Below are 14,300 nucleotides of genomic sequence, written 5' to 3' on the forward strand. Positions count from 1 at the left end.
GATTTTATCCTCAGCCAGAATTGTGCACTATTCAGTGATTCACTACACATATTTTTTTTAATGTTAACTATGAGCCAGGCACCTCTTTTAAGCACTGGAAGTACAAAGATGATAAGAATATTCTACCTTCTGTTTCTGCAAATAGAATGGATAGGCTAACCTGAGGAACTACCACATTACAAATGCACTTAAAAATGCTAGGGAAAAAAATTTAACGACATTTAAATCCATTGCCTAGCTCAAAAGAAGGCAAAGGAGAATCTTGGAGGCCATAAAACAATTCAGAAAAGTGGGCAAGTCTCAAAGTCAGTGGCCTCCCAGAGAGTGTCTATTTGTTAACCCCTGGTGACTTAGCACTGGTTTAAAGGGAAATCAGGAGGCAAAGCCTAGGGTACAAGGAAGGTAGCAAGTTGGATCAGAGACACTTTTATGGCTGGGAGCCTCAAAAAGGTAATGTGGATAAATAGGGGAAAACCTGCTTTGCAAAGGGAGATGATAAGAGCTTGATTGGCTCACGTTTAGCTTAATGAAGGGAAAACAAAAATGTCTCTACTGAGAATTCTTAATAGTGAGTGAGTCAGGAGTTAGATTGAAGAATTTATCAGAATACAGCACAGAGAGATACAGAGATGAAAAATATCAAAGAGTAATTAACAGACATGTATGATGGAGCAAAAAGGACTAAATGTATATTGACAAGGAGTACCAGAAGGAGACAGAGAGATATAGAAGAAGGAGGGAGAGACAATATTCAAAGAGATAGTGGCTGACGATTTTCCAGAATCCTCAGAAACCCAACAAATCCCAAGTTAGGATACAAAGAAAGGAATCCACACTTAGACACACCTACATAATATTAGAAACTAGAAGGAATTCACTCCTCTTGGTCCTTTTATCCTTTAATGCTTTTTGTTTCTATTTCTGCCATGTTGTGCTTCTTGTCACTGTGGTTTACTTCTTCTCCATGTTGCTATAAAATGGAATAACTCCAGACTGTTAAGGTCATAACTTGCTCACCTAATTTAATCTGGAAAACAAGCTTATGAGATTCATTTTACATATGAAGAGACGGGTTGTGACTTGCTTACGGTCCCCTATGAGACCTTAGATGGGCATTACTCTGACTTTCCAAAGACTCCAAAGAGCCTCCCATGAAGTATTTGGATGCTAATGGATTCATCATACAGTATTCTTGCCATTGCATATTCTCTCTCCCAGGGAGGCTGCCACAGCGTGATGCTGGTCCAGGAATCTGCTGCGCTTTGAATAGCAGGAAGGCAGCAGGAAGTAGTACTAAAGTTCACCAGTGATGAGCTGGATGTGACACCTTCCTGTTATGAATGTGGGATACAGAAGCAGAAGTAATGAATAGTAGGGAAGATGAGAAAAGGATAAGTGAAACAAAACAGGAGATAGATGAGTAGAGTAATCAATAATAATAGGAAACTAAAGCAGGAAGCCACAAGATGAACAGAAAGAATTGGATAGCAGTGATCGCATGGTAAACACCAAGTTCCAAATTATCAAATTTATTTATTTGACAAACTCTTACATAATATTTACTATGCCAGGCTTTCTCAGCCTGGTTCAGTTTATTCATGTTGTTGCTGAATTACCCCCAATAACCCTGTGAGGTATGCACCGTTATCCCCATTTTACAAACAAAGAAGGCGAGGCACAGAGATGTTAAATAACTTGGCCCAAATCACACCACTGGTAAGAGGTGGCAAGGATGGAAGCCCAGCTTTCTGGCTTGAGCCCATACTACTCAGCTATCTCTCTTAATTTAGAAATTTTCTGTATGTTATCTATGTCAGTGTTCAAAATTAAATTTTGCTATTAGTTGTTCCTTGATCATGCTGTACATTAATTTCTCCCAACACTCTAAATATCTCTCTACTTTCTCCCTGTTTGTGTGATTTCTGAGAAGTTGGATATAATTCTTAACTTTGTTCCTCTAAAGGTAAGGTGTTTTTTTCCCTTTAGCTGCTGTCAGTTTTTCTTTATCTTTGATTTTCTGTATTTTGAAAATGGTATGCTTAAATAGGGGTTTTTTGGGCATTTATCTCGCTTGGTGTTCTCTGAGCTTCCTGGATCTGTGGTTTGGTGTCTGACATTAGTTTGGGGGAAATTCTCAGTCATTATTACTTCAAATATTTCTTCTGTTCCTTTCTCTTTCTTTTCCTTCTGGTATTTCCATTATGTGTGTGCTTCCTTTTTTGTGGTTGTCCCAAGGTCCTTGGATATTCTGTTCTGTTTTTTTAAGTCCTTGTTCTCTTTGCTTTTTGGTCTTTTGAGGATTCTGTTGATAAATCCTCTTGCTCAGAGATTCCTTCCTCAGCTGTGTCCAGTTAAGGAGTAAGTCTTTCAAAGGCATTCTTCATTTCTGTTGCAGTGTTTACAATCTCTAGCATTTCTTTTTGGTTCTTTCTTAGGATTTCCATCTCTCTGCTTTACATCACCCATCTATTCTTGCATGCTGAATACTTTATCCATTAGAGCCCTTAGCATATTAAAAACAGGTGTTTTAAGTTCCTGGTTTGATCATTATAATATCCTGCCATTTCTGATTCTGATGTTTGCTCTGTCTCTTCAAATTGTGATTTTTACCTTTTGGTATGCCTTGTAATTTTTTCACATGATGTACTGGGTAAAAAGAACTGCTGTAAATAAGCCTTTAGTAATGTGGTGGTGAGGCAGGTTGGGAGAGGGGAAGAGTTCTGTAGTCCTGTGATTAGGTCTCAGTCTTTAAGTAAGCCTATGCCTCTGGATGGTGAACTTCACAAGCGTTTTTAATTTTTCTTATCCCCTCTTAGGTGAGAGGGAATAGCTAGAGCCAGCTGGAGTTGGGTATTTCCTTTCCCCCAGGTGAGTTAGGCTCTGATAAAATTCCAGCAGGTTAGGCTCTAGTTAATTAATTTCCCCTGAGATCAAGCCTTGTTAAGAACAGAGTGCTCTGTCGTATTTCAAAATGCTTCCTTTCCCCCTCCTCCTGCCAGCAGCAGGAGGGAATTTCTTTCCCCCATATTTATTGTGGGGACCTGGTTGAGCTCCTGCAGGTAAGTCTCACAATACTATGGGCTCTCACCCTCCCGTGACTTCATCCTCGGGGAGGATTTTTTTTTTTTAATTTATTTTTATTTTTATTTATTTTTGGCTGTGTTGGGTCTTCGTTGCTGTGCATGGGATTTCTCTAGTTGCACCAAGCAGGGCCTACTCTTCATTGTGGTGCGCGGGCTTCTCATTGCGGTGGCTTCTCTTGTTGCAGAGCTCTAGGCATATGGGCTTCAGCAGTTGTGGCATGCGGGCTCAGTAGTTGTGGCACACAGGCTCAATAGTTGTGGCACACGGACTTAGTTGCTCTGTGGCATGTGGGATCTTCCCGGACCAGGGCTCGAACCTGTGTCCTGTGCACTGGCAGGCAGATTCTTAACCACTGCACCACCAGGGAAGACCCCCACCCTGGGAGTTTTTAACTCTCAGAGTTGTCCACCCTGAGTTCCCAGCAATTCATCATTTACAGTTCAGGTTTACAGACCTGGCACTGGTTCCTGCAGTGGTCTCTGCTCCTGACACTCTGCTCTGATAAACCGACTCCCTGTATTCACCTGTAGGTCTTTCCAATATTGGGGACAGGGGTTTGCTCTGTGTCCTCCCCTCTTTTATGGATCAAAGAATAGTGGTTGGTCTTTCAGCCTGTTCAGCTTTTCACTTGTTAGGATTGAGTGGCGTCTTCCAAGCTCCTTACTGGTGGAACCAGGTTGCCTCAGTTTCCTCGTCTATAATATAGGCACAATAAACAGTACCTACCTTATAGTGTTATGATGAGGATGAAATGGATTAAAACATTTAAAGCATTTAGAACAGTTCCTGGCAAATAGTAAGCATTCAGTAAATGTTAGTAATTCTCCTCCTCTTCCTCTTTCTCCTCCTCATCATATTGTTTCTATTGTTCCACAGTCTTAAGTAGTAACAAGCTGTGCCTCCTCTATCAGCTCGCTAGTGACAGCTCTGTTACACATAGTATAGAATTCTTTTTTTTTTTTTTTTTTTTTGCGGTACGCAGGCCTCTCACTGTTGTGGCCTCTTCCGTCGCGGAGCACAGGCTCCGGACACACAGGCTCAGTGGCCATGGCTCACGGGCCCAGCCGCTCCGCGGCATGTGGGATCTTCCTGGACCGGGGCACGAACCCGTGTCCCCTGCATGGGCCGGGGGACTCTCAACCACTGCGCCACCAGGGAAGCCCTAGAATTCTTATAGTGGAGTTTTAGGAGGAAGTATTTTATTTTTCCAGGATCTTAAATAATAGAATAAATACAGGAAAGTATTTTTATATGTTTTACTGGTGATGTGTTCCTCAATTCAAAAGTGATAAAACATCCCCCATTTCACTTTTTCTTTGTGTGTCAGATTACTTTCATCGTAAATTTTTACTTTATATTTTTACTTATACTTTTACTTATAGTTAATTGAGAAATTGAAGTTAATTTTATTGGAAACTCCATCATATGATTTGCAAGAGAAAAATATAATACAGTACCAAGGATCAATTCTAGAACTGCAAGAGCTCCTTCATCTTAAGTTTAACATAGCCACAGAAATACTTCTCAGAGTAAGTGTGATATTTTGCTTTATATGTTATTATTGACTTTTTTAAGAGTTAAGATTTTATATTATATAATTTGTAAAGTCCAGTGTCCTTTATTTTTTTGAAGACTTAAAAGGTTATGGAAAAGTCAGTAGAACAATTTAAGGCACATGTATTTATCCAGATTTAGCAACTGTGAATATTTTATTTTCTGTACACTCTAGATAAATCAGTTGACACAAGATTACAATTACTGGTAGTCACTATTTTTCCCAAATATCTTAGCACTAATGATAATATTCAAATAATCATAGAGCCATTGTTATACCTAAGAAAACTAATAATAATTCCATAATGTATTCCAATATCCAGTCCATATTTATATTTTCCCTAATATTCCATGAATATCTTCTATAGCTGTTTTTGTTTTGTTTTGGTTTCTAAATGAGAAAACAATGTAAGGTCACACCTTGCTTTTGGCTATTTTCTCTCTTGGTTTCTTTTGGTCTAGAACACAATCACCTTTATAGGCTTGGTAGAATATGTTCTAATTATAAAAAGAACTGTAAAGAAGGCTTATTGTTAAGTTTATTCTTGGAAGTAATATTCATATTATAATTTTGCACCTATTTTATCTGTATTGTAAGAAAAAGCCAATAAGGAAATGTATTATAATTATTAGTAATCAAGATTTTTATTCTAAGAGAAAAAATATATATAGAAGAAAAGAAGATTAGAAAAAAATACCGTAATGTTAAATTTGTAGTGGAAGTATCAGTATGAAACAGATTTCTTTTTATTCCATAAAAAGGAACCAGGTCTAATTGTGGTAAATGGCTGATTCGAGTTTGGGGCAGGGAAAGTGAAAGATAAGGCTGTTATTGAAAGATGAGTTTTAGATATCTTGTGCTAGAAAACAAGTAAATACTCAAAGACTAATGGAGTCGTAGCCAAAGAGACAGGACTAGCTTAAAGACGCTCCCACTGGTCAAGTTGGGGATAATTTGAATATCAGAAAGAATAATGACTATAATTGATTATAGCAGGCATCCCCAACCCCCGGGTCGAGGACTGGTACTGGTCCGTGGCCTGTTAGGAATGGGGCTGCACAGCAGGAGGTAAGTGGTGCGTGAGCGAGTGAAGCTTCATCTGCCACTCCCCATTGCTTCCCATCGCTCACACTACTGCCTGAACCATTCCCCCGCACCACCCCAGTCTGTGGAGAAATTGTCTTCCACAAAACCGGTCCCTGGTGCTAACAAGGTTGGGGACCTCTGGATTATAGAACCTTGAATAAAATAAAAATTAATGAGTCTATAGTGATATTCCAAAATGGAAAGGGGAAAGTGGAGTGGCGGGTAGAGAGAACAGTTCTTTACTGAAGAATACCACCTGATGAATGTGGAAGGAATGATCAGTAAGATAATAACCATTTTTCAATCCCCTATGTAATAATTGATAAGGATCATCAATGGCTACCTCAATAAGTAGGCGAAAAGTTTAGGAACACATTATTCTCATAGTGCCAAAGTACTAGACCACAGATTACTTACTGACTAGGATAAATGTACTTTGCAAGGGGAGATAGGGGTAGTCACCACGTTAACTGAGTGATCAAGTCCACATTGTTAACAGTAGAACATCATATGCCTCCTAATAGTATGCAATGTGAGGAACACAACATTACCTATTGTGCCTTCTTGCCGAAAATTGTTCATCTAATCTGATTAAACCCACCTAGACCTAACTTTCAGTGTACAAAAAATAAAGGGAATAGAGGAGCAAGTTAAACCATGAGGAAACAGCTAGATAAATTCACAATGTGGAACAGTTCTTCAAGGCAATTATCCTGGGCACTTCAAAAAGTTAATGTCACAGAAAAATAAAAGTGTGGGAGAACAATCACTTTTATTTCTTTTTTTTTTTCTTTTCTTTTTTGGCCACACTGGCACAGCTTGCAGGATCTTAGTTCCCCCACCAGAGATCGAACCTGTGCCTCGTGAAATGGAAGTATAGAGTCCTAACCACTGGACCACCAGGGAATTCCCAGAACAATCACTTAAAAAAAAAAAAAGCAATAAATTCAACTCCCAGTACATTTAAATTTTTACATTATAGGAACCAAATACATATTAACTTATTTAAGCCCTTTGAAAGAGCTAATATCTTAAGCAATAGGCATCAAGCTATGTTAGTCTTTATAAAAGAATTCTTAAGAACATCCTTAAATTGTGTGTTTAATGTTGATTATCAAGTATTGGACTAGTAAAACACAAAACTCATCTGGATATTTTGTTTTGTAAACTTGGTATGTTCAGAAATAGGCTAACTTTTGCAGTAGCATAATCTACATTTTAATAAGGTAAGGATAAAGAAGCATGTATATAGTTAAAATGAAAAGTCACAAATAATGTTAAAATTGAAAAGGGTAACCTAAGAGTAATCCACAAGTGCTACCTGGGAATACAGGAGCAACTTCAATCCTTAGACACCGTAAGAGAAACTGAGTAGTAAATGGGGAGCACATTTAATTGAGTAAATGTTTTTGTTGTTTAGAGAATTTTTAAAAACAGTTCTTTGTTATTTTGATTGAACCTTATTTTTACCCAAATTTCTCTTTTCTTTTTATTTTTTTCAAGGTTTCTTTTTTAATTATTATTTACTTTTTGGCTGCGTTGGGTCTTTGTTGCTGTGCGTGGACTTTCTCTAGTTGCGGCGAGTGGGGGCTACTCTTTGTTGCAGTGAGCGGGCTTCTCATTGCGGTGGCTTCTCTTGTTGAGGAGCACCGGCTCTAGGAGCGCAGGCTTCAGTAGGTGTGGCTCGCGAGCTGTAGAATGCAGGCTCAGTAGTTGTGGCGCACAGGCTTAGTTGCTCTTCGGCATGTGGGATCTTCCCAGAACAGGGATCAAACCTGTGTCCCCTGCATTGGCAGGCGGATTCTTAACCACCGCGCCACCAGGGAAGTCCCCAAATTACTCTTCTAATATTGAAGGGAATCCAACACCTAAGTGATGAAGTAACTTATCTAAATTGCGTAATTTATGAGGCCTCTAATCTTAATAATGTTTTCTTTTTCTCTTACAGCAAGCTAGTACTTTAGCAGATCTGGACAGTGGAAACATGGAAAAAGTCATTCGAGATGAAAATGTTACTTTATATGTATGGGCAAACCTCAAGAAGAATCCAAGGTATTCCCATGGGTGATACTATAGGTCTGAAGACATTATATAGTCACATGACCAAGCAGATGCCTGTTACATTACACCATGGCATACTTATAAAAACCCATGTTAGAAAGTCAGCCACCTGGGGTTTGACTCAGAGACCTGCCATTTATCTTAGGCAAGTTAGTTAGCCTTGTTATGCCTCAGTATATCAACAGTAAAATGATTATATCACTTAACTTAATAGGATTGGGCTGAGGATTAAATGTTAACACGTGTAAAGGTCATACGTAGTGTGGTGTCTAGCACAAATATACACTGACTAAATATCAGGGTCTTCCTCTTCTTTTCACCCACTTAACCTCCCTCCCCACCAAAAAGTAGAAGTGGTAGGTGCTCTCTACATGGCAATCTGAAACTTTTAAAAAATTTATCTTTTGTGAACTGTTAATGCTTTCAAAAAAGAATACTTTTCATATTTATTATTTTTTAGATAATTTAAGTGATGTTTCCCTGATTATTTTCAACAAAGTAATATCATTCTGAGGAATGATAGAGATAATGATAAATTCACGATCACTGGTTGCTGCTTTATCTCAAACATTTCAAAATAATTGAGTTAGTATGGCAGCAAGTTTTAGGAAAAATGATCTGAATAAAAGTTAGGAGGCCTAGGTTCTGGTCCCAACTCTGAAAAGACTAGTCCTATGACAGTGGAAAGTATTGGATTTTATTTCTGATATTTAGTAAAAGTATTTTCTAAGTTTCATTTGCTACAAAATACTTTGTGGTTTAAATCAGAGTCAATATATTAATATAACCTTTTTCATTGTAAAATATGTTAGATCCAGAAGGATGAAGAAAATTAATCTGTATAATTTTAAAAGAAGAAAAGTAAAATGAATATCCCTGTATTAACTACCCAGACTTAAGAAGAGAATTAGATGGTATCTTTTACTAAGATAAGGAATAGTGGAAGCAGAACAAGTTTTGTTTTACTTTGATGGTGATGTTGAGAGAGCAGGGGGTGGTCAGTATGATGAGCTCAGTGTCGGGCTTGTTGAGTTTGAAGTACCTATGACACATCAAAGTGCAACTGTCTGAAAGCATTGAGAGAAATCTGAGTTGGAGACATATTTTGCAGAGTCGTACAGATTGATAGTTCTTAACTTTTGGGGAGTCATAGACTCTTATGAACTTTATTACATATGCTCACATATATGTAAGGGCATTTTTGGACCTTTTAAAGTTCATTCAGGGATGCTTCTTCCCCTAGGAAACATAGAACTCATGTTAAACACTCCTGATAATATAAATAATAATTGAAGTCATAGAAATAATAATATCCAGAGAGAATATGTAGAGGGAGAAGAAAGAAGGGCTCGGGATGGAGAGTCAAGTAACATCAACGTTTAAGGGATGCTTAGGAAGGAGACCATACAAAGGAAACAGAGAAGGAGCTGCCAGAGATGGAGGAGAAGAGTATAGAGTCATGGATCCCAAGAGAGAGTTTTGAGAAGGTAACATGAGCAACTGGATCCAAATGCTGCAAAGAAAGCAAGTATGGGTCAGGACTCAAAACTGTGGTGAAATTAAAGTGGAGACAAATACTGCTTAGGTATAAGCTTACAACAGACATAGAATTTTCTAGAGCCTCATCCTTTTCGTTAAATTAATTAACAGGTACAGAAGTATCAGATTCTCTGAGACACAAATTGGATTTGAAATTCCAAGGATATTAGCAACATCTGACATTGCTCTACGACTCCTGCATACTCGCTATGATCATGTCACGCCATTAGACCCTGTTTCAACAGCATCACAAGAACACACTTCCACGGTAACTTACTTTGGCAAAGACAAAGTTAAGAGTGTAGAAGCAGCAGTCAGCAAAGATCTCCAAGAAGAGTATAAAGAACAAGAAAATGAGTCTAACTCAGTTCATGAGGAAGAAACAAAAGTTGACGAACAAGGTGGTATTGAAGGACAAACGGTAGGACACTTATTTTTTTTTAATAAGAATTTAATTGCATTTATTTTTATTTTAAGTTTTTTGGCTGTCCCGTGCAGCATGTGGGATCTTAGTTCCCCAACCAGAGATCGAACCTGTGCCCCCTGCAGTGGAAGCGTGGAGTCCTAACCACTGGACCGCCAGGGAATTCCCTAAGACACTTTAAATGTACATTTTTTCTTCATGTAACAGGTGTTATAGATTCCCTTGATGCATTCTCAAGATTTTTTCCTAAACAACTAGAAACTGAAAGCTACTTTCTTGCCAATGGCTCAGTTTTGTGTGTGTGTGTGTTTTTCTTGCCTTCTATTCATAGTCACTATTCATAGTTGAGCCTGTTGCTTCCACATCCTAAAGTTGAGGACAGGAATTGCTAATTTTTATTTTAGGTTCACTCCCGAAAAGCTTTGAAGCAATTTAATTTGTGCGTATTTATTATATTTCAAACTCACTTAGGGAACTTGTGATAAATACTTTCACAAACTGAAGGATTATCTTACATTACTCTTACTTCCTCAGCTTTTGGTTTTGTAAGAAAGAATTATATGAAGTAAAAACTGATATTTTTTGAACTGTTATACTCTCTTAAAATTTGACATCTTTTAAAAAAAATTGGACATCTTTAGATATAATATGTTAATTGAGCAATTTAATAATCATATGCTATTAGTTGGTTTCTGTTCTTTTTTTCTTTCTATTTCAAGGATTTTCAAGCTATTTACTTATTAACGTAGAATAAATTGTCCCTTTAGAATTTAGTAATACTTTCTCAGAACTGAGCAACTTTTTGTTTGGCCATGGACAATCTGCATTTTAGGAAGGACCAGGTTTTCCTACAAGTACTTAAGATATGAAGTGTACTGGTTTATTGGTTTGTTTTCTTTAAACACAGGTGAGGGTTAAGAATTAAATTGAATACAAATTTGAAATCAGAATAAGGATTATTAGATATTCTTAGAACATATTTAATTGAAAAATTTCATTTGATTCCACCAGAATCAAAACTTATAATGATTCTACAGCAACATAGAAAATGGATAAGACATGATGGTCAGTACAAAGAACAGTATTTAGAGTATGATTACAATGATGAAAAAATTAAAAAGGCATAAGGAGAGGAGAACCCAGAAACCTGTATATAGCTGATATTTCACAGAGGTGGGAAATAAGTGATTGATTCTTCTTTAAAAATTTGTCACATTTAAAGGAATGTTTTTTGAGCAATCTGGTAGCTTTTATAATGAAAAAATTCATTTTCCCTCTCAGGTAACGTGGTAGCATTACTAAAGTTCAACAATATTTCCAGCTTTCTTCCCTTTCCTAGACAGGAAGGGAAGAATTACACTGGTCGCCCCCTTGAAATTAGGAGTGACCATGTGACTTGCTTTAGCTAGTAAGATGTGAGTGGAAGTGACACACTGATTTCTAAGAGGGGGGAACAAAGAATGAGTAAATGGGTGCTGGATGTTACATCATTTAAATGTTCAGTAGAAAATAAAATGAAGACCCATAAACTTACAATAAAATTTGGCGGGATTTGTGACTGAAAATTCATGAAAACAAAGAACAAATTAAAAACTATCAAAATTGTCGTATGAAAAGAGTATCTAAAAATGTTTGGTCTTGATCTGATAAAAATATTGAATAACTTCTGCTCCTCAAGTTCCTTGATCATATTTTATGAAAGACCCATCAACAGTTTACCTAAGAATTTGACATTACTAACTTAAAAGTTATGAAACAATAATTAGAAAACATATAATTTGAAATATTACTTGAATTTAGATGGCTAAAGCAATTCTTCCTTATACATGTATGTCTCAGTTAAAGCAGCCTTATGCAGTAATGACTCATTATAGTTCTGTGTATAAAGCTACCAAAAATAGTTTTATATTAAATATATCATCATATGAATTCACTATAATACCAAACAGTGCAGTTATATATTTTTCTCCAGGTCCGTCATCTATTAGAGTAAGAAGTCATTTCCTTTACTCTCAGCTGGTGAGCTCAAAGTTACCACGCTAAGCTTTCCTCAGTTAAATGACCCTTTCCAACGTGTTTAACTATATCTATTTTTTTTCTATTATTCTTTAATGTTTTATTGAACCATTTCAATTTATAATGATGACTACAGGTATACCAATGCTAATGTTGATAATGCCACAAAAGTACGTCAAGGAAAAGCATTCTACTGGATGGTAATGTATATTTTATGGAATACTGAAGCTTTTCTCAAATAAGTAGCCTAAAGATCAGACAATTAGTAATATAGCAGAAATAGTTTTACCCTATGAAACTTCACCACAGCCTGGGAAGCTTGACTGAGAATTGTGTGAATGGTACATGGAGGAACCTGGCTGGCAGAACTTTGTTATCAGGGGATTGAAAAAGAGAAAATTGCCTAGCAGATGAGACTAAACTTAATTTAGTTAGCACCCCTGTTTCCAGGAGCCAGTCCTCTCATCACACCAAACAGGCGTGTGTGTAGTTGCGTATGCTTATGGATGTGTGCTCTCCCATCCTTCCAAAACCTCCATGGCATTCTGAAAAGTTAACATGAGTAATGCTGAGGTAGGGATGATTTCCACAGAAGCAGAAGAATCCCATAGTAGTGCCTAAGTGTACCAAGGCAGGTGGGAAAAGCCATCTCCTGTGCTGAAAGAGGATTGTTGGGGCAGGGGGGAGACAGTGGCAGTAAACTGCAGAGAGTGAAGAATCAATCTCCCACCTCAGAACCACTTGCCCTGCTAAGCTGGGGAGGAAAGGAAAGAGAGCTGATAGAAACAGTTGTCAGCTGGGCCTCCACTTGTCACTAATTTTGAACAGAGCACATTTGTAGAGCACATTTTGTAAATGTGAGTTGGCTTCAGGGAGCAAAAATCAGTGGAGGGACTTCCCTGGCATCCCAGTGGTTAGGACTCTGCACTCCTACTGCAGGGGCCATGGGTTCCATCCCTGGTCAGGGAACTGAGATCCCACAAGTGGAGTAGCAAAAAAAAAAAAAAAAAATCATTGGATTTATAAAGAGAGTCAGCAGCTCAAAAGAAGGGGATAAAAATAATTTGGTGGAATTTATGGAGGAAAAAATTAAAACAGATGGGGAAAGAAGTAGGAGATCCAGTATCTATGTAAAAGAAGTTCCAGAACACAAAGGAAAGGATAAGTTTAATATAATGATTGGCACTGTGACGGCTAGCTAAGATGTGAAATAAATTTCCATTCATACTTCCCTCTACAGACTAAAAAAAAGTAACAGATTTTATTTTTTTTAATATAAAAAAAAACTAATCAAAGACTCATAAAATAATAAAAGTATTTGAAGAGAATGTAGGGAAGTTATTTTATCATATATACTAAGAAGGTCCTTCTTACTTCTTAGTGCATCAAAACCATACAAGAAAAGGAGGTTATGAATTCAAACATTTGTATAGCAAAATAAACCTCACTGTAAACAAACATGAAAGACAATGGACTGGGAAAAATATTTAAACATATAAAACAAATGGTTAGTATCCTAATATAAAGAACTCATAGCTGCAGAATTGTCTCCGGGCGCAGCTGACGGAAGCCCTGTCTCCTCAGGACCCGCTGGGGCTTTGGCTTCTGGAACACGTAGGACTGAGTCCATGCTGACGACTGGGCTTCGGGACAACTTGGGGTCGAGTCCACACTAACAGAAGCCGGGTCTCCTCAGGACCCGCTGGGGCTTCAGCTTTGGGACATCATGGGGTCCATTTCTCTCTAACAGGAGCCTGGTCTCCTCAGGACCTGCCGGGACGTGATGTCACTAAGGGAAAAGGCCGCACCGCACAGCATGGGGGACCCTAGTTCCCTGACCAGGGATTGAACCCACACACCCTGCAGTGGAAGCATGAATTCCAAACCACTGGACTGCCAGGGAAGTCCTGGTCCTTTATTATAAAAAGGTTGCCCTCGAGAAGCAAGAAGAACTACAGTCCTTCAGCCTGTGGAACAAAAACCACATTCACAGAAAGACAAGATGAAAAGGCAGAGGGCTATGTACCAGATGAAGGAACAAGATAAAACCCCAGAAAAACAACTAATGAAGTGGAGATAGGCAACCTTCCAGGAAAAGAATTCAGAATAATGATAGTGAAGATGATCCAGGACCTTGGAAAAAGCATGGAGGCAAAGATCAAGAAGATGCAAGAAATGTTTAACAAAGACCTAGAAGAATTAAAGAACAAACAAACAGATGAACAATACAATAACTGAAATGAAAACTACACTAGAAGGAATCAATAGCAGAATAACTGAGGCAGAAAAACAGATAAGTAACCTGGAAGACAGAATGATGGAATTCACTGCTGCGGAACAGAATAAAGAAAAAAGAATGAAAAGAAATGAAGGCAGCATAAGAGACCTCTGAGACAGCATTAAACGCAACAACATTCGCATTATAGGGGTCCCAGAAGGAGAAGAGAGAGAGAAAGGACCTGAGAAAATATTTGAAAAGATTATAGTCGAAAACTTCCCTAACATGGGAAAGGAAATAGCCACCCAAGTCCAGGA

At 37.9% G+C, this 14,300-nt stretch overlaps 1 protein-coding gene across 2 annotated transcripts in view; it reads left to right on the forward strand.

Moving 5' to 3' along the window:
* Positions 1-14,300, forward strand: part of DNAI7 (dynein axonemal intermediate chain 7) — a 75,072-nt gene that overhangs the window by 22,210 nt on the left and 38,562 nt on the right. For both annotated transcript variants that reach the window (XM_065886894.1, XM_065886895.1), the window contains 3 exons: positions 4,467-4,613; positions 7,674-7,777; positions 9,437-9,746. In XM_065886894.1, the coding sequence (XP_065742966.1) occupies positions 4,467-4,613; positions 7,674-7,777; positions 9,437-9,746 (561 nt within the window). The remainder of the gene's footprint in view (positions 1-4,466; positions 4,614-7,673; positions 7,778-9,436; positions 9,747-14,300) is intronic.

The sequence above is a fragment of the Phocoena phocoena genome, chromosome 11, assembly GCF_963924675.1.
Source record: "Phocoena phocoena chromosome 11, mPhoPho1.1, whole genome shotgun sequence".
Classification (NCBI taxonomy): domain Eukaryota; kingdom Metazoa; phylum Chordata; class Mammalia; order Artiodactyla; family Phocoenidae; genus Phocoena; species Phocoena phocoena.